General features: G+C 42.1%; 1 protein-coding gene across 1 annotated transcript; it reads left to right on the top strand.

The window, feature by feature from the left end:
• Nucleotides 1-4,320: 4,320 nt before the first annotated feature.
• CaBP1 (Protein disulfide-isomerase A6 homolog CaBP1) lies at nucleotides 4,321-24,235 on the top strand. Its single transcript, XM_080276955.1, has 2 exons — nucleotides 4,321-4,453; nucleotides 22,492-24,235. The coding sequence occupies exons 1-2, from the start codon at nucleotides 4,438-4,440 to the stop codon at nucleotides 23,775-23,777; spliced, it is 1,302 nt and encodes a 433-aa protein (XP_080133081.1). The 5' UTR covers nucleotides 4,321-4,437; the 3' UTR covers nucleotides 23,778-24,235.
• The last annotated feature ends 232 nt before the right edge of the window (nucleotides 24,236-24,467 follow it).

Raw genomic sequence — 24,467 nt, 5'->3', positions numbered from 1 at the left:
TGTGGGGTAGGGGTGGCCTCGCTATCACGTCCTTCTGGGGTGGTGGTGTCCAGCTCGCTCCGCCGGGCGAGTACTTCAGTGTGATTGTCTGTACTGTACTAAAGAATTTAGTTATATACGTGTAAGGTAGTTGTCTTGTAATGCTAGGTGTTTTTAGCTCGGCTTCCCGAGCTAAGCACACCTAGGATGCAGCTGGGTTCCCCTTCTAGACTGGAGCAGAACAGGCAGACAGTCTTACACAATATGCTAGACAAAATTAATACATAGGCTGGTATTTGGGGATTGAGTATCACACAGGATACTAGATGTACAGGAGTCTGGGTCTGGACTGGGAGGGCAAGGCACTACTTTACCGTCTTTGCATAGAAGGCTCGTTTTCCATGAGGAGGCAATAACATGAGTCTCACAAAGGTCTTTCACTCTGGCACTTGGCTTATGATGGTCACAGGGATGGTGTCACTGAACTCCATTTCTGATTTTACACAAAGAGAGAGCACATTATTACTGAGTTATAGATACTATACTGAGCTTTGCCTCTTATCTGCATGCACTGCCTCGGATGTCTTTTCTTGCTTCCCGGCCTCACTGGTCACTTGTAATGCACTGTCTTTGCACTCACTGTTAGGTCACTGGTAGGGCAGAGGGGAAGGGGAGATCCGGGGACTCACAGTCATCGACCTGGGGCAGAGTCCCTTCAGGAGTCTCTTCATCCCACAGCCACGGGACCACTCTCAGGGGCATCGTTTCTCGTCTAGGGCTCGGGCTATGTGCAGCGAAGGGCCCCTCACTACCTGGGCTGGGGATTGGGGTCTGGCCCTTGGGGCTGGGGCCAAATAGGTTCCGGAGGTGCTCGCTCAGGCACCTGGTGGAGGACGGGCATCACCTTCATCAGCGCCATCAGGGTTGGGCTGCAGTGTCGTTCCCTGCCAGAGTCCGTCATGTAGGTGTCCTCCTCAGCCAGCTGGATGGAGAATAACCCCGGGGATAGTACCGGGCCTCTCCACCAGTCCTCGGGGCAGAAGCCCTCCTCCTGGAGGTTGCCTTGGTCTGGGTGGACAGAGGAGCAGTCTGCGCTCCCACTGGTGGGCAGGACTGATCGCAGATTGCCCTCTCGTTGCAGGGGGCAAGGGACTTTGGCGTCTTTCCCTGGCGTGGCTACCAGCCGTTGCTGGGTTCCCTTGGGCAGCAGACAGAGGGCAGCTACAGGCTGTCACCGGGGCCCAACTCCCTGATGGGAACGCAGATGAAGCATGGCTACTGGCCGTCACTGAAGTCCCGCAAGGAGGGTGACATGCAGACGAGGGGCGGCTACTGGCTGTCTCCTGCTTACTGGTGCAGCTACAGGCCATCGCCAGTGTCGTGCCCTCCGAGGCAACTACAGAAGGAGAGGGGGCGTACTTGTCTCTCCCCGGCGCGGCTACAGGCCGTTGCTGGTTTGTACAGGGGGTGTGAGCAGCACCTGACGGAGCAGCTACAGGCCGTCTCCTAATTGGTGGCCCGGCTACAGGCCATGGCCTTTTTTATGTGCGGCTACAGGCCATCACTGGGGCCCGGCTACAGGCCGTGGCCCTTTGGACTGAGCGACTACAGGCCGTCTCCTGGTTTTCAGAGTGGCTACAGGCCGTCTCCTGGTGTGCGTGGCTACCGACCGTCACTGGGGTGCTGCTCGGAGATAATAGGTCAGCTCCACCCCGATCCTGGCCAGGGTCAGCTCGCCCGAAAGGTAGTTCACTTTGACTAGGGTGGTAGCGGCGGGCGCCTTCCGGGGAAAAGGGACGTGCAGCCCGGGGGAACTTATGTCCCTCTGGACTGGACGCGCCGCCCGCATCATCTACCCCTCCGGGATCTCCTCCTGGGGATATAGTGGCGCCCTGCGTTGTCACCGCCGGTATTTTATGCCCAGAGTTTTTATGCCCTGTTCCTCTTGTAATGTATCCTAGCTCCGGTCTTGATAAAGAACCCGGCTATATCATAGGTGTTTGTAGGACGGGAAGCCGACCTAAAAACACCTAGCATAACAGTAAGCTTGTTTCTACTTCATCTTTGTTTTTATTTTCTTCACCTTCTTTTCATGAGCTCGAGGGGCATTCCCTGCTACCTCCGCTGATTCCCTTCACACTTTTGTTAGCCTATCATTTTACTCATCAGTGCCACACTTAGCTTAACTTAGAGCAAATCTCTTACTTATTTCTAACTAAAGACACCTTTTTTTTTTTTTTTTTTTATTCGTTAACATTTATTGGGTATATCCTTTTGTTTTTAATCAGTTTTTTTCACTTCTGAAATTAAATCTGGCTGTGTAAACCATCATTCTATGGTCACTTCCTATACTTCCCTTGTTGATAACCGCGACATTAGTGATCGTGTTGTTATCTGCTGTTATGAAGTCGATTTCATTTTTTTCCCTCTCTGTTTCCCTCTCCCATTTTGGGCTTCTCCAGTTACATTTTCTCCTTGTTCTTTTGTGGAAGAATATGTTCATTATTCTTATGTTATATATATCAGCAAAATTTACTACCTGTCATTCCTTTCTCTTTCTCCGAATCTTCCCATGCATGTTTCTCCATTTTTCTATTTGCCAACTTTTGCATGGAGTCTTCCATGAGTATAGTATGGTCTTTTCTTTTTCCATAATCCGGGAGATGTCGTCATAGAATGTTTCTATTTCTTCATCTGAGCTTTGGGAAGTCGGTGCATATACTTGTACCACTTTCAGGATGTATATTTTGTCTAGTCTACTTACAATCCATGCTATTCTGTCAGATACACCGTATACATGGCTGATTTTAACAATGTTGTCCGCAAGATTTACGGTAGGCCTAATTAGAAATCCTAGTACACCACTAACTCTTTCCTCTGTCATCCTTTGCAGTAAAACAGGTGGTTGCTGTCTTGAAGCTGAATTAACTTTTCGTCTTTTCTGTGGACCTCAAACATACAGTATTCCAGCTAATGTTTTCTAATTTAGTCATTAAGGTATCAAGTTTGTAACCTACGAGGCTCCTTACATTGTACGTGTAGATCTTCATGGATTTCAGTTTGTTTAATGTTCTAGTCTCTGCTTTGCCTAGACAGTGCCTACTCACTTTCGGTGGCACACTGCCCGTAAGCACAGGAAGCAGTGCTGTTGCACCTATAGTAGACGACGATCCACTTAGGGATGGGTGAGGCTAGTCACTCTCATCTTAAATGTCAGGACCAATTTGGCTAGACCAATGCCCCTAAACTCCTCATGGGGAAACACAGGATTAGTGGATGAATGAATGAATGAATGATAACCTTTTTGGTTTTTACACTACTGTCAACACTCACGTAGCGAGAATGGAAAAGGTAATGTAAGGACAATATTTTTCATAAGTGAATTTGACGGTACACGACGTGGAAGGTGAAGATGAGGGCATGTGTGACTAAGTCATGTATGAAAAAAAAGAGAGAGAGAGAGAGAGAGAGAGAGAGAGAGAAGCAATGGAGATAATAGATGGTGTTGGTATGGAGATTCACATGGTAGAAGTTATTGATCTACCTTTTTCTAACCTGTAGTCGACGTATTTTACTATCTGCTACCGGCAGTATGAAGAACATTTTTTGGATGAGCTGTTATACCTGTAGGATGGAGTAGAAAATTTTTAAAACTTTATTGATAAATTATTGTATGTAAGTCCTATTTAACTTGGCTTTTTTTTTTTTTCTGTTCCTACTTTTGAAATCCTTGTATCCCATCAAGTAGTGAGATATGAATAAATATGATGATGATGATGATGATGATGATGATGAGTTAGGGAAATGATAATAATAATGATGGTGCTGATGGTGGTAGGCCTATAGGATGGTAATGATGTTGATCTTTATAAGGTGAGTTGGGGTAATAATAATAATAATAATAGTAATGATAATAATGACCACTGTATACTAAAGATCTTGCATATGTGGCTATCTTGCCAATGCCTATGCACCATGTTACGGTACATGTTGTAAAGTTTACGTGTACTTGTGACGTTTATTGACAGGTGTTTTAAACTCTCCGCGCCATCGGAACGAACACGTAAGCCAATCAGCTTTGTCCACGATCCGTGTTTGAATCCGAAACCTTCAACTCGCGTTATTTGTTTGTGGACATTACATGATAGCAATGTAGTTCTATGGCTCATTTTTCCATATATTCTGAGACACGTAAATATTTTTTCCATATATATATGCAAACTTTGATAATACAGTTGATGTATTTGAAGAACTGTCTTAATAATATGGTGAAGGGTTTGATAGATGTGAAGGGGTTGAGACACGGGCAAGGTTTGTTTACGGACAAGTGGCACAAGTAGGAGGAGCGGTGTTGTGTGTGGGAGAAGCGAAAGTGTTTCATTCTCTTCTCTAACATCACCACGGCCAGGTGGTATACTGTGGTGTGCAGAAGAAAGAGGACAGCACGACAGCGCCACTATGAGGATATTAGCAGGTGAGGCATGAAATTTTAGTCATGCCTTTTGATCTTCTAAATTAACTCCCGTGTCTGACCCGGCATGGACGAGGCATGCAAAGTTAAAGGAATGTGTAGGGAAGCAATATTTAAGGGAAAATAATATCGAGTGCATTCATTTATCCGAAGAATATACAGATAGATAAATAGATGGATAGCTAAATATACGCTTAACTGAAGCAGCAGGAAGACCATCAGTTCAGTTCATATTCCCCCAGTTTATTTTCTGTATTTTTGACTCTTTTTTCAGGGTGGTAAATTACCTGTCCCTGTAGAAAATCCCCCCCCCCCCCATTATTATCATCGCATTATTTAAGCCATAGCTACGTATGATTGTATATGTCTGGTGCACTGGAAGAAGCAGTGTACAGTACTCAGAGGTGGATTTTGTTTTCCAGTTTCCCAACTGGAGCTTAGGTTAGGTTAAATTATTAGTTACAGTTAAGCTAGGTTCGGTTAGGTATAGTTAAACACAGGTTAGGACATTCCCTTCTGCCATTACGCTGACGAATCAAACGAGTTGTCACAAAGGAACAGCAGAAAATAATGGGGAAACAGATTTAACAAACGTTTATATACCACCCCAGAAATAATCAGAATAATATAAGACCATCAGGAAGAAAAAGAACTGGTTTGGTAAGGTGCTTCTACTGCGAGTGTAAAGCATATTTTTACCGATGGAGAGAATGAGTGAATTAATTTGAAAGTTAAGGGTATTATTAATAGCAGACTGCAGAAGCCACAGTTGGCGTTCCAGTACAGTTAAACCTCACTATAACTGACTAATTGGGGCCCAAGCCTCTCTGAAAACAAAATTCTGTTAAAAGCGACATCTGGACTTCCCCCCCCCTGCTATCCCGGACTTTTTCCAATATCAGACATTAGTCCAGATCGCACCAACAGTTTTAAAACTGTTTTCACTACCATTACAATACTGTACTGTGTTATACATTCGCTACAGTAATAAAATATATATATAATATGGTAATACTGTACTGAACACTGCTAAACGTCTTTTATTTTCCTTACTGTGGTGAACATAGCAGATGGGGTCAGGCTGTCCGGACTGCTGGCTTTATCGGACTTTTTCCGATATCTGTATGTATGTGATTTTAGTGCAGTAGCTCCTTGATTTCAGTGAAAGAGAATTCCAGTCTGCTCCATGCTCCTACTGGGGCAATGTAGGATTGGATGATGGATGGATGGATGAGAATTTAGTGCGGTAGCTCCTTGATTTCAGTGAAAGAGAATTCCAGTCTGTTGAAGTCTGTTATATCGAGGTTTTACTGTATTTTGAATGCTGTATGGCTTGATTGCAGCATTTGCCAACACTTCAGTAATTCTTTATGAAATGTTCATGGCAATTCCAACAATATAACATAGCTACTTATCTCAAGAAAAGTAATTTTAGCATATAAGCAACACAAATTGCCTAGTTAAATTTTAATTTTTGACTGCAAGACATGATTGAGAAAAACAAAAGATACCTATATATGGGTATTTAATGAAGCAGCCAGATTTCCCACAACTGTGTTTACCAAGAATCTATCAGACTGGCAGTGTTATGTACTAACCATCGCTCCGACTGGATGAATCAGTGTATCACACAAATTACACAAGGAAAGAAAACATTAATCATTGTGCCAAAGCTAAGGGAAACTTAATGATTTAACCTAACCTACCCTGATATAATCCAGTCTTTGGCAGGTGGCTTCCAAATTTAAAAATGTGCTGTAGGAATGTTAGATATAGCTAGCAACTGGTAGATGTCAGTGAAATATTTATGCACTCTAGCTACTGGTAGATGTCAGTGAAATATTTATGCACTCTGAATCCACATTTACAGCTTTCTGAAGTAGCTAAGTTTATAAAAATGCCCTGTAACTATGGTAATGCAGGAAACCCCCCCCCCCTTCCCAGGGTGTGTTATAAGACAGAATCCCCCCAGGTCTTGCACCAGAATATATTGAAGATTTCAAATGTGTTCATTGATGGTTGTCTTGTGTTTCGCTTGTTACTTTAACCCTCTCTAAGCAGAGGAGAGATTTTTCCAAGGAACTGGAGGCTGTTTTGCAGTGGGAGTGAGCACCACCTCTCCTCCTCTAAACCTCACCTTCTTTTTCTAATGGAGACTCAGCTGTCTGAGGCAACTGACAGCAAACCCTTTTCTGTATCCTCCTACTTTCTCTATACTCATTTCAAAGCCAAAGGTGGCTGTTGTGTATACATACGCAACGACTCATCTTGCTCTCCTGTTCCTGAACTTGATTCTTCTGAATTCTCCACACTCTGGCTTCGGCTTTCCTGTCATTCTCTGACTAAATATATCTGCTGTTTACTTATCCCCTAATTCTACTGACTATCAAAAATTCTTCGACTATCTTACTTCTACGATGGAACACATTCTGTCCATTTCTCCTTTCTCTGAAATCTCCATTCTTGGAGATTTCAATGTTCACCACCACCTTTGGCTCTCCTCTCCTTTCACGGATCCACCTGGTGAACAAGCCTACATCTTTTCTATCCTTAATGACCTAGAGCAGCTTGTACAGCACCCTACCCGTATCCCTGACCGCCTTGGAGAGAGCTCCAACATACTTGACCTCTTCCTCACAACTAATCCTTCTGCTTACTCTGTTAATCTTTTCTCTCCGTTGGGCTCCTCCGATCACAACTTTATTACCTTAACCTGTCCTATCACTCTGGTACGGCCTGTGGACCCTCCAGGGAAGCGTCGTCTGTGGCATTTTGGAGCCGCGGACTGGGAGGCCCTCAGGCAGTACTTCTTTGATTTTCCCTGGAATGATTATTGCTTCCATGGCTGTGAGCCATCTGAGTGTGCCTTGCGCATTACAAAGGTTATTCTCTCGGGCATGGATGCATACATTCCTTTCTCATATCCTTTGACTAACGCAAGAAAGCCTTGGTTTAATCACGCTTGTTCTAATGCTGTCCGCAACAAGGAGAAGGCCTACAAAAGGTACCGGAGCCAACCCTCCCCTGAATCACATCGTCTTTACGTTTCTGCCCGGAATCGTGCTAAGTCTGTTTTTCGCTCTACTAAAAATAATTTCATCCATACTAAATGCTCTCAACTCTCCAACTCGAATTCTTCCCGCTCCTTCTGGCACCTTGCCAAAAATCTTTCTAACAACTTTACATCATCATCCTTCCCTCCTCTTTTCTACTCCGATGGTTCTGTAGCTATTTCTTCTACTGATAAAGCAGATCTCTTCGCACAGACTTTCTCCTACAATTCCACCTTAGACGGTTCCGGTGCTGTTCTTCCATCACTACCCCACTCTGACTTCCTCATGGATGACATTAAAACTTCTTCAGTTGATGTATTTTCTGCCATCACTGGCCTCAGTACTAAAAAGGCATATGGGCCTGATTGGGTCCCTCCTGTTGTTCTCAAGAACTGTGCTTCTGTGCTTACACCCTGCCTAGGCAAACTCTTTCGCGTTTGTCTGTCAACTTGTACATTTCCTTCTTACTGGAAGTTTGCTCTCATTCAGCCAGTCCCAAAGAAGGGTGACCACTCCCAACCCTCCAACTATCGTCCAATTGCTTTAACGTCCTGTATTTCAAAAGTTTTCGAGTCAATTCTCAATAGAAAAATTTTAAGGCATCTTTCCTATCACAACCTTGTTTCCGATCGTCAGTATGGATTCCTTCACGGACGCTCCACTGGTGATCTTCTCACCTACCTTTCAGACTCCTGGTCATCCTCCTTTCGGGACTTTGGCGAAAGCTTTGGCATTGCACTTGACATCTCAAAGGCTTTCGATCGAGTCTGGCATAAATCTTTAATTTCCAAACTGCCCTCCTACGGTTTCTATCCTTCTATCTGTGCCTTCATCGCTAGTTTCCTTTCTGGTCGTTCTATAGCCGTTGTTGTAGACTGCCATCGTTCTTCTCCTAGATCTATCAACAGTGGTGTTCCTCAGGGCTCTGTCCTATCACCAAATCTCTTCCTTTTATTCATCAATGATCTTCTAAGCTGTACATCTAACCCTATCCTCTCATACGCTGATGACTCCACCCTTCACCTTTCCATTCGGTTCCCGCAATGCCCATCTCAACAGTTACTTCAACAAACAAGGGATGAGGCCATGGCACACCTAATGTCTGACTTGGCTCGTATCTCTGACTGGGGTAAAAATAATATGGTTGTCTTTAATGCATCTAAGACTCAGTTCTTACACCTATCAACCCGACAAAATCTTCCACAGGTATACCCACTAATGTTTAATAATATTCAGCTTAATCCTGCATCATCCGTGAACATGCTTGGGGTTTCATTTACTCGGGACTTATCTTGGAAAAATCATATTACATCTCTTGTAAAATCTTCTTCCAAGAGATTGGGTGTGCTAAGCCGACTCCGCTCTTTCTTTACCCCTGCACAATTGTTGACTCTATACAGGGGTTTTATCCGTCCCTGTGTGGAGTACAACTCTCATGTGTGGGGAGGCTCCCCACATACAGCTCTTCTCAATAGGGTGGAGTCAAAGGCTTTTCATCTCATTAACTCTCCTCCTCTTACTGACTCCCTTCAACCTCTGTCTCTTTGCCGCTCTGTTGCATCTTTATCTCTTTTCTATCGCTACTTTAATGGTCACTGCTCCTCTGAACTGTCTGCTTGCATTCCTCCACCTCTACGACGGGCGCGTAGCACCCGTCTGGCAGCAAACTCTCATCCCTTTTCTGTCCAACTCTCTAATGCAAGAGTCAACTGTTACTCCCAGTCTTTCATTTATGCAACAGGTCGTCTCTGGAACTGTCTCCCTCTGTCTGTATTTCCTGCTTCCTATGATCTCCAGTCTTTCAAACGCAGTGTGTCCAGGCATCTCAAAATGACCGGATCTTGAATTTGGCTCTCTATTGTATTTTGTTTTTCTCTTGGAGGGAACTGTTACTGCGGGCTCATGGCCTTTGGTTCCTTCTTCCTCGCATTAAAAAAAAAAAAAAAAAAGTTTTCACCTGATAACCTAATTTGAAAAAGAAACACTCGAACTCAACTGGTATTTCATGTGTTTCATTTATCGCTGTGTTCAGAAGTATACTTCTACGAACTAATTTTCATGATAAAATGAGGAAAAGAAGCCTCAGTATGATACAGCTAGTTGAAGTGAGTCACTAAACTGACCAAATTGGCCTGTATCATCTAAACCTCAGAACATAACAGTATATTGTTCATAGCTTACAAGCGACAGGTATACCTCAATATACAGTGCCCCTAGATGCAATATATACCCTGGCTTAATGATGGGGGTAGGATACCACCATACCCCGCCTAATGATGGCCAAACCCCAGTTTAACTTTTTTTTTTTTTTTTTACCGATTTTGATGATATTTTAAACTAAAATTGTGTGTTAAGGTTGATTTGTAAACTGTTTTTAGACTTAGATTAATGTGTTTTAGCCATAGGTGGGGTGAACATTGTCATTTTGGGGTACGATTTACTAAGCTTGATTTTTTTTCCCGGACATATTTGACGATTTTTAAAGTTTTTTTGTTGGTTTAAGTGAGTTCTTTACAGGTGCTAGTCTTAGGTTAACTTCTTTTACAGCTGTTAGGCCATTTAGGTTGGCTTTAAACTTGTTTTTAGACAAATTCGGATGGGTGTAGGTCTTTAGGACGTGATTGGGTGGGAAACCCAAGGCTCAAAAACGCATCCCTATACAGATATACCTCAATGTACGATACCCCTAGATACAATACCCGAGCTTAGCGATGGGAGTAGAAGTACCACCATATTCCACTTAACGATAGCCAAACCCCGATTTAACGATGGGTTATTTATTTTTTAAAACAATTTTGATGATATTTTAGACTAAAATTGTGTGTTTAGGATGATTTATACACTGTTTTTAGACTAAGATTAATGTGTTTTAACCATAGGTGGGGTGAACATTGTCATTTTGGGGTACAGTTTACTAAGCTTGATTTTTTCCAGACTTATATTTGACGATTTTCAGATTTTATTTGTTGATTTTAGTGAGTTATTTACAGTGTTAGGCTTTGGTTATCTTCTTTTACAGCTGTTAGGCCAATTAGATTGGCTTTAAACTTGTTTTTGGACTCATTTGGATGGGTTTCGGACTTGGCTGGGGGGAAACTCAAGGCCTAGCGATGGGTTTTTACCTAACCAATTACATTGTTAAACCGGGGTATACCTGTACAGTACTTGTTAAATCTACCCCGAGATAAGTTACCCTGCCTAATGATGGGTTTTTACTTAGCCAATTGGATCGTTAAACTGGGGTATACCTGTATTCACTTTGTCAGGTGTTTTAATATCATTTTAATCAGATAAAAGTATCAGACATATATGCCTTGATATAATAGCTATTAAGCCATCGTTAGTCCTGTGGGGTATTCAAATATGGTTAGTCCAATACAAAAATACATGTAGTGTTACTAATATGTAAAATATATTCATATGGCCACTGCAGCATATCTCTGCAGTCACTATTGAAAAGATTGAATGCCTTGAATGTGGTGTTTATTAATTTATAATAATAAAATAGAATAAATTATGATATCAGTAAAAAAATAACAAATGGACCCATATCTCATTTGTCAGGTAAACACGCACAGGAAAATACATTTTGTGGTTTATAAAATCAGTATAATGATAAACAGTATTCAAAAATAAGATAAAAAACCAATCTGTATCACACTATGATCTAAATGGTTAGTTTGATTGGGTGACTGGACACCCCAGGGAGGGGGGGGGGAAGTACCCCTCTCACTACAGCAGAGGCAGGACCAAACCAATCCACAGGCTCTCTCCCCTCACTGAATCAAGAGAGTACTGGAACGGAGAGAAATATTTGAATTACCGGCAAGGAAATATGGTGCTTTTAAAAAAATTTGGTGTACCAGTACACCCCACCTGACTAATGAAGGGTTAACATTGTCATTTGGCTGAAATATTTTTATATGGATCAAATGAAGATTATATGCTTGCACCCATATACAGCTAGTTGTGTTGTTGTTTCCCAGGAAACATTGGTACGTGCGATTATGGTTGGCGGCTTTGTCTTCGCATGATTTCAGCTTTGTGAATTGTAACTAATAGTCTGTACGTTCTTTTTAGCTCTTGCCAGATGAAACAGTAATCCCTTTAATAACTAAACAGGAGTTTCAGATTAAACATGCAGTGAGACTTTAATATTGTGATAAATTCTAATGGACCACTGTGTGCATTGTAATAACTGTTTTGCAGTATTTTACTCTGGAAATAATATATAGATTATGGGTATAATAAGCAGTGATTATAGTACAGTATTGAAAAACTTGTGTACTGTTCATCACAAAATATCATGGAAGGAATTTAGAAAATATGTGCCTGTGCTAGTTGGGAGGAATTGACTGAGTTCCAGATTAAATGACCCAGTTATCAGGATGTGAATGCTCCCATTTTTCAAGTATAAAGGAAAATGTACTGATAATCATTAGGAGGGCAAAGCACCATTAAACATTTGTGCATGTGTAGTGTAAGGTCTCCCATGTGACTGCACAAGTCTGTCTTAGATTGATTGGGGTCTGGGTAGGTAAATACCGTTAAACAATGTACTGTCTAATGTTTTTAGCTACTTTTTTTTTTTTTTTTTTTTTAATGCAAGTTGTTCAATTTTTATAGAGTTCTTTCGCAAATCACCACTATTACCACAGCAACCACCCCTGTTAGAGGGATGTCATAACTGGAAGATTAGTTATTTCCAATTAAAAAAAAAAAAAAAAAAAAAAAAAGTGGGGAAAACAGTTTCATTGCTACGGTAGTTGTGGTTTCTGTCAAATATTATAAGAAATTTAGCCCTGTCAGTCATAGAAGAACTTCTTACCTTCTCAGGTTTATTTTATACATCTTTAGGAAGGATATCTAGTGGTCAGTGAGTTATTACTGGTACCGTACTGTATTAAGCTCCTCCATTTCAACAAGTCTCCAAAACCATCAGAAACAGAAAATCTGGTGAGAGCAGCTTCATAATCATTGTGACCTTTTTTGCACCTCAAGTTTCTAGTACAGGTTAATGATGGAGCAAGTAGGATCCTGGAGGAAAAAAAAAAAAAAAAGTTGAAGAACTTGGGTAGTGTGATGAGTAAGGATGGAAGTTTTGAGGGTGAAGTGCTTGAAAGGGTACAACAGGTAAGAATGATACTGGTTCTTTGAAAGCAGTACTAAGGTACAGGGAAATGAGCATGGAAGTAAAAAGTCACTGCATGACAGTATTGTGATACCAACTCTAATGCATGGAAGTGAAGCTTGGACCTTGTTGGAAGGACATAAGTCAAGAGTGAGAGCAGTAAAAATGACCCATATGAGAGGAGCATGCAGAATTATATGGAGAGAGAGACTGATAAATAAGCTTTGTGGTGTGGATGTGATAGAAAGCATTAGGAGAAATACATTGAGGTGGTTTGGCCATATGGAGAGGATGGAGAGTAAGAGACTAATGAGGAGAGTGAGTTGGAGGGGGGGAGAGGGAGGGGGGAGGATGAGATGGAGGGATGGAGTGGAGAGGTATATGAGAGAGAGCGGTGTGAGCTGGGAGCATGACAGTGAAATGGCATTGGACAGGGTGACATGGAGGCGATTTGTTTGTGGCCACCCCTTACGGGATTGAGGCATCTGGCAATAGATGGATAGATAGACCTGCAAAATAAGGTTATCATATGGCTCCATGAAGAATACCTGGTAGGGGGTTTTATTTTGGGGTTTCCCCCATAATTTTAAAAATTCAGCCCCATTTGGTATGTTGGAAATTGATATATACCAAAGGTGCAACAGTGAGTACAGTGAGTCTTCGGGTTACGAAAACCCGAAGTACAAATTTTCGATGGTACGAAAGCGATGAGTATAGGACAGATTCCACAATATGAGAATATCTGTCTCGATGATACGAAAATTGATATGAAAGGAAATACAGAGAAAGCCCTATTATCCAGACTATGTGGTGTGAAGAGGTGCCTGAATACTGTAGTCTGAAATCACGATTAATCTTGTGGAAACAAAACACAAGTACTGTTAGATTGATTTATTTACTGGTAAATGTACAATGAAAGACAACTATCTTCCCAGTTCCGTCTGAAGATAATTTACATCAGGTGAAATACAATGAAAACCCTGTTTCTACTAGTGCATGTTTCAAATGGTTCAATTTTCCACCCTATATTTGTCAGACTTTGGGAAGATACTTGGGTCTTTCATTATACACTTGAAGCAGCAGAAAGACCTTACCAATTCAGTTCATAATGCTCCAGCTTGTTTCTGTAATTTTCTGACGACTTTCAGTTTGGCAAATTACTTTTTCTTGCTGAAAAATTTCCTCCCTGTTATTATCGTCACTTTCCCCTACAATCATTTCCAGTGCAGTGAAAGACACTCAGCGTGCTCAAAGGTGGATATCGTTTTCCAATTTTCCAACTGGAGGGTAGGTTAGGTTAAATTATTAGGTACAGATAAGCTTAGGTAGGCCAGGTTTAGTTAAACATTTAGGGAATAACAGTCCTTTCCGCCATTATGTTAACGAAATAAACAAGAGTTGTCATACCAGAACAGCTAAAAACGACGAGGAAACAGTTTTAACAAGAAACGTTTACTGTATTTACCAACCCAGAAATAATCTGAAAAATATAACAGACTATCAGGAAGAACTGATGTGGTAAGGTGCTTTTACTGCTTAAAGTAAAGCGTATGTTTAGCCCCCTCAATGGCTGTGGGTTCAGAAATTTGTGTGCTCCCATGGTTGGCCTTGGGATCATTTTTTCGAGGTTCTAAAATCAATTTCTTTTTCTTACATATGTGAAAAGACTCGTCTGGCACACCTGGCTTTTTTTTTTATTATTTTTTTCCCCTAAACCCATCCTGTGATTTGCTGTGATATGTGAACGAATTAATAAAATTAGGATGTGTGTTACATTAGCACGTAAACCTTGTCAAAAACATCTGGGATGAAGTGAACTGTGAATGCCGTGACTGCTTAGGATGGTGGAGTAGGGTCGTTTAAACACACCAGTGATCTTCGTTCCCTTCTCATAATTGCTTGCAGTTTGTTATAGCTCGCCCTAACTCATCGTCACTGACACCAATACAGTAAGGCGTCATTCAAGTCCAGCAGCTATGAAAGCCATAATGGAATACATTATTGTTTGTATCCGTCCTCTCTCTTTCACACATACACATAAGAATGAACAAAAGAATGAGCAGTAAATGTACACTAACTTTAAGGAGCAGAAATAACTGTGCTCAGTCGGTTCTAAATATATTGGGAAGAGCGATTCTGAACGAAGAATGTGGAACTGAATTCTAACCTACAAGAACATGTGGGACGAAAGAGTAATTTTTTTTTCTGATTAGCAAACATTTTTGTTCTATGTCGTCTCTTAAAATTGTAAAACCTGTAATCTTTCGTGTAAGCATACAGCCAAAAGACTATACCAATTCAGTTCATATTCCTCTAGTTTGTCTTCTATATTTTTCTATTTTGAGGGTGGTAAATTATATTCTCTTGCTGAAAGAAACTTACTCAAAATTAGGGCGCATGTAACATAAGCATGTAAACATTGGTGAATAAATCTGAAGTTAAGAGAACGCATGACTGCATGGGGTAAACACACCAGTGACCTTCGTTCCCTTCCCATAATTGTTCGCAGTTTTTTATAGGACGCCCTAACTCAACGTCACTGACACCGAAACAGTAAAGTGTTGTTCAAGGCCGGCAGCTATGAAAGGTTTAATGGAATACTGTATGAAAAATTCAAAATGGGCGCGGCGCTGTGCACCACACTCGCTTACCGAGAGAAAACGAACTAACCCCTCTCTGGTAAACAAATTTTCGCACACTTCTGAGTCGAGTCCACGTCCCTCCTCTCCTCGCAGCTTTGCTGGTACGTGAGGATATTTTTGCAGACCTTCACTTTTTCGTATTGTTTTGCCATGCCTCCCAAGCGCCCTGCATCATCATCAGCATTATCTCCAGCATTGGGGAAGCCCGCTGCAAAGAAGCAGCAGCATCGTACTCTAACTCTGGAATGGAAATTGGAAATTACAAGACCCCATGAAGAGGGGCAGGGAATCTCGGAGATTGGAATTGCTTTAAGCCTTGCAGCTTCCATCGTTGGGACTGTGACAAAGAATATTGCCACCTCCTTCTCTGCAATTATATACAGGCATTGCTTACTTCAAAATGAGGAGGGGGGTAAAGTTTAGGTGGGGGGTCTGAGGGGGTCCTGGGACGCATCCCCCCCATGTATATGTGTATTTCAATGAGGAAAATTGTTCCGTTATATGAAATTTCAAATTACGAGTTTTTTTTTTTTGGTCCCTATCCCTTTCGTATATCGAAGACTCACTGTATTTGAGAGTTTACTGCACATCTTTATTTGAAGAACTGAATAATGAATCATTACTCAAATGAGCATGATGGATATCATTTTAACAACTCTGGTAATCAGTACTAAGGACTTGGTGCATGCACATAAAGTGTTAATGTAGATGAGGATTAAGATCAAAATTACATTTTTGCCACCAATAGGGGTATCTGTGGTTGAGTTACAGCAATGGCAGAATAGCAGTCTTATCTAACATCGTAGGCTGCTGTGATTGGACATAAAGCATCTTGAAAAATTGTGTTTGGCAGACATGAAATTTTCAGAAGCACCCAGAGTATCAGTTTATTCATGACAGGGTAGTTACCAGTTCTCAACCAAAACTCCCTCAAGATAATTTCGAAATGGGCCCATAAATGAATCACTCCTAAACTCCAAGAATTGTTTGTCAGTCAAGATGCCTGAAGAAGCTCATCAAGTAATACTTTGACTCCAGATACTTGTGATTGCCCCATGGTCCCCTGAAAAATGCACAATGACCAGGCAGGGAGTCATGACCCCCTGGTTGAGAGATGTCTTAATAAATCCCCATGGTAGGGTTGGCCATAATACAGCTACAGTTTTCTGTGGACTGGAAGTAAACCAAGTGTCAAAATCAGCTGATTACCTCCCTTCACTTGCCAGGAACTGTTGAGGGGCAAAGCAATTTCAGCTTGGAATTTGACACTATGTACTCTCGGGAGAAAGATCAAGTGATTACATGTGGCGGAATATTCCCTACTTAAGAGTGGTGATTGTGTGGCTAGTTACCAGGTTTGTATCCACATTTCACTCTCATGGTAGTACCTTCCAGGGTCAGTGGGAATCATCCATCTTCTGTCTATATAGACATTTGTAATTGCTCTTGACTGTTAATATATTGTCTGGTATTAATTATTAGTGGCCAGTATAGCTATTTCATGTGCAACAGTGTTTCAGTTAACATTAATTTAGTGTTTGACCAGTTTTGTAACACCCATTTCAAGTTAGCAGTACCAGTTTTTAATGATAGTCTGCTACAAAAATAATAAAATTACAACATTTTGAGCTGTAATGAAAAGTTTAAGCAATGTGTGTATAATATTGTAGACGCATCACTTGGTGTAAATGGGTGCACAGGCCTATTAAGTCAAGACATTACTCAGGGCTTGAATAGTGAGTGAATGGGAGTTTAGCACATTCAGTTTGGCAAATTTTGGCAAGCATTTCATTTTCAAGTTTTTCTGGTGCTCTGGACCCTGTCTTACCGCACCTTAGGAAGTTAAGGCGGTAGAGATGGTGGTGGTGGTGATATGCACTGTGTGTGTGTGTGTGTAATATATATATATTTATATAATATGTACAGTGTTTGAGTGGGTGGATGGATGGGTTGGTTTGGTTTGAGTGGATGGGGGTGGGTTAGGGGCTATAAGTTGTTTTATGTAGTTTTGATCTCATTCAGGTTATATATCCCCTAGAAGGTTAGCCATGATACCTCAGTGTATTTCCATTGAACCCACCATGCAACATGCTCACTTAGTGATATCTGGCAGTGTAACTCTGGCAGTGTCACTATTCAAATACCAAAAATTTAACAACGCATGAGTGTACGTATAGAATGCATAATGTGATTGAAGCTATAGCAATATAAATTTAAGATGCTGATTTTGGTCTCAAAGCCATATTCTTAGTGGGCCCAGAATGTGTGGAAACCACTAAATCCAGTGAACAGTGTGGAATAGAATGCATATGAAGAGCATGTATATGATTGTGTTATTTCAAGAATTGCCAATATTTTAGTCCTATTCCAATGCCTACTTTAGTTAAACCTCTAGATAGGTATTTGGGGATATGTGTTAGTGTTGGTACTAGTACATTCTAAGAGGTTGTGTAACATCTGTTTAGGCTGTTGTATGTTTGAGTAACAAGTCTATCTATCTATCTATAGCCCGACGCCCTAATCCCGCAAAGGGTGGCCACAGACAAAACGCCTCCAAGTCACTCTGTCACCCACCATTTGACTACCCACCCCCCAACTCACCCCCCCCTCCCTCATATACCTCTCAACTCCATCCCTCCACCTCATCCTCGGTCTACCCCTCCCTCTCCTTCCCTCCACCTCACCTACATACACCCTCTTAGTCAGTCTTTCATTCTCCATTCTCTCCACATGTCCAAACCACCTCAGCGTATTTCTCCTAATCTTCTCAACCACATCCACATCTACCCCACAATGTTCCTTCACTTCTTCATTCGTCAACCTGTCCCTCCACGTCACTCCACATGCTCCTCTCAAGTAACTCATTTCCACTGCTCTCACTCTTGACTTGTTCCCCTCTTGCAAGGTCCACGCCTCGCTTCCATACGTCAGGGTAGGGATCACAATACCATCATGCAGTGACTTCTTAACTTCCATACTCACCTCCCTATTTCTCATCACTGCTTTCAGTGTACCAACAACCTTCCTTCCCTGCTGTACCCTTTCACGTACTTCATCCCCCAAAGTTCCATCCTTACTCATCACACTACCCAAGTACTTGAATGCACTCACATTCTCCATATCCTCACCATCCAACCTCACTGCACACTCTGTGACTTCATTCCTCTCAAACACCATAACTTTACTTTTGTTTACATTAACTTTCAGCTTCCTCCTCCTACACACTGTCCCAAATTCATTCACCAAACCTTGCAACTCCCATTCATCTTCACTCAACAGTACTGTATCATCAGCAAACAGCAACACAGGAAACTTCCAAATCTCACCCTCATTAGGGCCAGCGCCACATCCACTGCCCTACCTTGCACCTCCTTTACAACCCCATCCATATATATATTAAACAGCCATGGAGACATCACACACCCCTGTTTCAGTCCCACATTGAGATCAAAGAACTCACTCAGCTCACCATCCACTCGCACCGTAGCCCTAGCTCCCTCGTACATACTCTTCACAGCACTCGACAATTTCCCCTCCACTCCATATATTCTTAATACCTTCCACATACCTTGCCCATCTATTCTGTCATAAGCTTTCTCCAAGTCCATGAAGGCAGCATACACTTTCCATCCCTTCTCTAGATACTTCTCCACTAAACATCTTAGAACAAATATCTGATCTACACACCCTTTTCCCTTCCTAAATCCCCCTTGTTCTTCTCCAACTAGCTCCTCTGTCATATGCCTAACCCTATCAATGAGTATTCTACCATATATTTTACCAGTCACACTAAGAAGGCAAATACCCCTATGGGTACCACATAATTCTCTCTCCCCTTTTCCTTTGTACAGAGGAACAATTATACCTGGTTTCCAGTCCTCTGGAACCCTTCCCTCTTCCCAAGCCAATCTACACAACTTCCATAGCCACTCCACAACAATCTCACCCCCATACCTAAGCATTTCACCACACACTCCATCAATTCCTGTAAGTGAAATTAACAAAATTAGCACAAAGAAAACAAATAAGAAAGTCTTTTTAACAACACTGAGCCACTCCACGTTCCCCTCTCGGCTCTAGAAAATACACAAACGAGCACCTCCAAGACCCATACCACCATCACCTACAGCACCCAACACATCGCTTCTTACGCTATGCAAACATTAGTCACCTTACACAACATGCACTGAGTCTGAAGAATGATTTTCTCTGCTTATGCAGTCCTTTCCACTTGACCTCCAAGCAACCACCTTCATTGGAAAACAGACACATAGTATTATCAAGAAAACAAGGATCTCAACAGGCACTGGAAAGGGTGGAATTAGGAACTTACTCATGAAACATTTAGTACTACACAGCATCCAGGACCTCACAGTAATGAGCAGCTACTATACACGTACCGTAGGCATATTGTAGCACTCCCATTTTCACATTGTAACATTTGGAAACAGGGAACAGTTATTAGCCTTCTTAAACCAGATGAGGACCCAACAAACCCTTCCAATTAGCACACCATCCAAGATAAGTAAATGCATAATTTTTAACAAAGTCACACCTCATGTCCCCGTTGCTTCCGCACAACACAGATTTAGAACACTAAACTCCAGAAATGCTTTGCCAACCTCACACAACACAGGGATGGCATTAGCTATTTACACCTGAAATATTTAAGACTACATAGCATCCAAGCCCTCACAAAAATTAGTAACTACAGTATTGTGCTGTACTTGTAGGCATAATGTAGCACTCCCATCTGCACACTGTAACATGTGGAACCATGGAATTGTTATTACTTCTTAAACCAAATAAGGACCAAACACAGCTTTCTAATCAGCACACTGTCCAAGATAACTAAATGCTTAGTCTAATTCTTAGTCACATCTCATGTCCTCCATGCATCCACTAACACAGATTTAGAGCACTAAACACCTTGCTAACCAACCTCACACAGCACACCTCTGATGATATTAAGTCTCTGCAACCTGTGCAACGTCCACTTTCTTTCAGTAGACATTAGTAAAACCTGTGATTCCAGCCCGTGATACACGTACTGCCAGAATCTACAACACAAACATGGAGAACACCACTAACTACTGGCTAACCAACTAGGCATTTGTTTGGTAAACGTGTGTTACACCACAGGGCAAGCCATCAAGAAACGAAACTTCCCTAACGGAGTTCCACAGGGCTCTTCTGTTCTTTCTCCCTGCTGTAAACCGTATACATGCATAACATTCCTACATTCCAGCTGCCCACAAACATTGCCTCATCTGCAGATGACATTGCTGTAAACCACATTGGAGACAGCCTGCACAATGTGACAAATCTGCTTCAAAATACTTCAGTCTTGGGTTGAGGACAACAAACTGATGTTCACTCCAGCCCCATCCATCACTACACTTTTTGCCAGCAACAGTCATGAGCACAGGTACACCCCTAATATCACACCAGTGTACCCATGCCGCACAGCCTGTCCTAAGATCCTCGGAATGATAAAGGACACTGGACTTTCCTTAAAGGGACACATACAAGACACCAAGATATGGTGCACTCCCTTACTCAGGACAGCTATAGGGCTAGTGGGCAGCACAAAGAAGGATTCTCCCAACTCTACAAACAGTACATTGGATCAGTGATGTCCTGTGCCTCCCAGCCTGGATCCCCATCCTATCTCACACTCAAACATACAGAAATGACAGTGATTAGATGGATGTGCAGTGTGTCCTTGAATGTGAGGCCTGGGGGGACTAGGTTTATGATGAAAGAGTTAAGAGGAAAAATGGGACTCGAGTGTATTGGTGTTGTGATGAGGAAAGGTAGATTGAGGTGGTTTGGGCATGCAGAGAAGACAGGGGATGGCATTTGGGTGCAGAAAGTGAGAAATGTGAACATCGGTTGTAGGGTTGCGAGAAGCAGACTGAAAAAGACCTGGATGAGGTCGTAGTGTGTGACCTTAGGGATAAGGGACTGAACAGGAAGGCTGCTGGAGATCGAGCAACATGGAGAGCTTACATTAGGTGCCCAAGGCAGATGCATGCAAGCATGTTGGAGCCTTGATTAACGAAACAACAACTACAACACCTTGAAGACCGTACAGAACAGTAGTCTGTGTATTATCACTGGCAGCATTAACACCACTCTCACAGCTCATTTGCTCTCTGAAACCAAAGTCATCCTCTTTTGAGAATATTTTGACATGAGTGGCAGACAGTTCTCTACAGCAGCCTATGCAAACACAACACCCATCATTATATGACAGCCACGTAACACAACTAGACATATTCCAGTAAAACAATCACCACATAACCATTACCAGACCCTCGTCAACAACATACCACCTCCAGACTTTCAACACTAGCAGTGAAGAAACTCAAGAAACCAATTTAACGTTCACCACAAGTCAGAACACTATACCGGTCTCCATGTCTGCCCATCAGAGATGCCTTTAAATAGAGTCGATATAGTTCACCTTGCTAGGCTTATATTAGAATATTACCCCGCCTTCCTCAGTTACCAACTTAGATTTGGGTTGGGTGGAATCACAGATGGCTCATGCCTCTCTTGTAGAATAGGCCCACATAACATGACCCATATTATAGAGCATTGCACAACATCCCACACTAAGATGCAGATTGCTGGGCCAGGCATGACTGAGGTTGAGCAACAACAGCTTAATCTGAGTTTAATTTTGCATGTAAATCTGTAATGTTTGTTCAGTATAAGATAAACATGTCTGATTACTGGATGATTGAAGTACCTGGTATTTTGTGGAAGGATTACCCATTTCTCCAATCCTCTCCCATTTGTTAAGTTGAGCAGGTTTACCAACATGATAGGTGTCAGTGGGGATTTTTATTCGAGCATTTTGCCCAGTTTCAGGATGTAGTGCCAGGAATAATGTCTATATTATTTGTTGTACCTCGTAACACCTTGAAACCTGCTGGGAACCGTGGTAGGGAATAGCCATGACAGAACTGCCCCGTGGCTACTGTCCTTATGCACCTCACTCTTAGATTCATTTTCTTCTTTATCACCAGTGTAATGCTGCATATTTCATTCATGCCACTTTATGGTCTTCCTCTCCTAGCATTATCCTGTCTCACCCTTTAAAGACTCTTTTATGTAATGTAAACATTGAGTGTTGTTACCATCCCAATTTATCATTCACTCCTGAACCTGTTTGTGGTGTGTTCTAATGTTAACGTTTGTCCACAGTGATATGTGCTGTGGTGGTGGGAGGAGCCTCAGCACTATATTCCCCATCAAGTGGAGTTATCGATCTGACACCAGCCAATTTTCAGCGTGAGGTGATAAACTCCGATGAAGTTTGGATTGTGGAGTTCTTCGCTCCATGGTGTGGGCACTGTCAGCAGCTTGTTCCAGAATACCAGAAGGCTGCCCAAGCCCTGAAGGGAGTGGTCAAAGTTGGTGGTGTAAATGCAGATGAACACAAGAGTCTAGCCGGACAGTATGGAGTGAGAGGCTTCCCAACCATAAAAATATTTGGCTTGGACAAGAAGAAACCTGAGGACTATAATGGCCAGCGTTCAGCACAAGGTATTGTAGATGCTGGATTAAAGGCAGCTCGAGAGAAGGTACATGCACAGCTGTCTGGCAAGAAAAGTGGTGGTGGTGGCAGCAGTGGAGGAAGTGGAAATGCTGATGATGTTTTAGAACTCACTGACAGCAACTTTGAAAAAATGGTCCTGAAATCAGATGATATGTGGCTGGTAGAGTTCTTTGCACCCTGGTGTGGTCACTGTAGAAATTTGGCACCACACTGGCAAAAGGCAGCTACTGAACTCAAGGGGAAGGTTAAACTTGGAGCTTTGGATGCCACAGTACACACAGTAATGGCAAGTAGGTATGGAGTACAGGGCTATCCAACAATCAAATTTTTCAACAAGGGTGATGTAGAGGATTATGATGGAGGCAGAACAGCATCAGACATTGTGGCTTGGGCTAATGATAAGGCAGCTGCCAATGTTGAACCTCCAGAAGTCAAGCAAATTGTTGATGATGAGTCTTTAGACAGTGCCTGCAAGGAACACCCTATTTGCATCATCGCTATCCTTCCCCATATTCTGGACTGTCAGAGTGAATGCCGTAATGATTTCATCTCCATGCTCACCAAATTGGGTGACAAGTATAAGCAGAAGATGTGGGGTTGGGTGTGGTCTGAAGCCATGGCTCAACCAGACTTAGAACAAGCTTTAGACATTGGTGGTTTTGGTTACCCTGCTTTGGCCGCCTTGAATGCAAAGAAGATGCAGTTTGCACTTCTTAAGGGATCTTTCAGTGATTCTGGAATCAATGAGTTCCTGAGGGACATTTCATTTGGACGGGGACGCACTGCTCCAGTACGTGGTGCCAAATTACCAAGTGTCTCCAAAGTGGAACCCTGGGATGGGAAAGATGGAGCTTTACCTGAAGAAGAAGATATTGACCTCTCTGATGTAGACCTGGATGATGTTGATGAAACTACAAAAACAGAGCTATAGGTGTTGCATAACTTGTGTGCAGGACTATATATTTTCTCATGTTGAGAACTTCTGAGTGTTAGTGATATGCAGCAGGATCTTGTGCATCGGTGACATATTGAAGATATCACATGAACTTTACACTGAATTAACTCATGGGGACAAAGGATATTCGGTATCACAAGGCAAAATGATATCACAAGGCAACCTAAAATTTATAATTCATGTTTATCTGGTGCAGGTACAGGGACTGTGAACTTGGACTGAACCCATCATAATGTCTACTTGTACTGTACATGTAGTACAGTTCACTTGAAACTTGGGGTACAGGTTTTTACTTTTGATAGATTTTTTTTTTAATGGGGGAAGAAAAGATCATCCTTCCTAATTGTACGTATTGACCACATAATATATTATTTAAATACTTAGTTTAGTTATTTGTGTGCCATGGGAAGTACAGTATTTAATCGATGATACTGGTGGTTTTTTTTTTTTTTTTTTTTTATGTGTCCGACTCTGGGCAAAGGCTTCAGGGCCTATATCTCGGGGGCAGTAGCCTATCCCAAGGCCCAGTAGTCCTCCTACACCTCCACATGTCACCACTTCGGCGCTAACACCCACCGTCCATATTGAATGCATGCTAGGGCTGTCTCATACAGGACTGGTGTATTGGTATTAGCGGGGGTACTTTTATGACATGTCGGCGGGTCA

Source organism: Coenobita brevimanus, chromosome 67 (genome assembly GCF_032717465.1).
Source record: "Coenobita brevimanus isolate Jiangsu-jjx chromosome 67, ASM3271746v2, whole genome shotgun sequence".
Taxonomy (NCBI): domain Eukaryota; kingdom Metazoa; phylum Arthropoda; class Malacostraca; order Decapoda; family Coenobitidae; genus Coenobita; species Coenobita brevimanus.
This window is presented reverse-complemented; position numbering and strand designations above follow the sequence as displayed.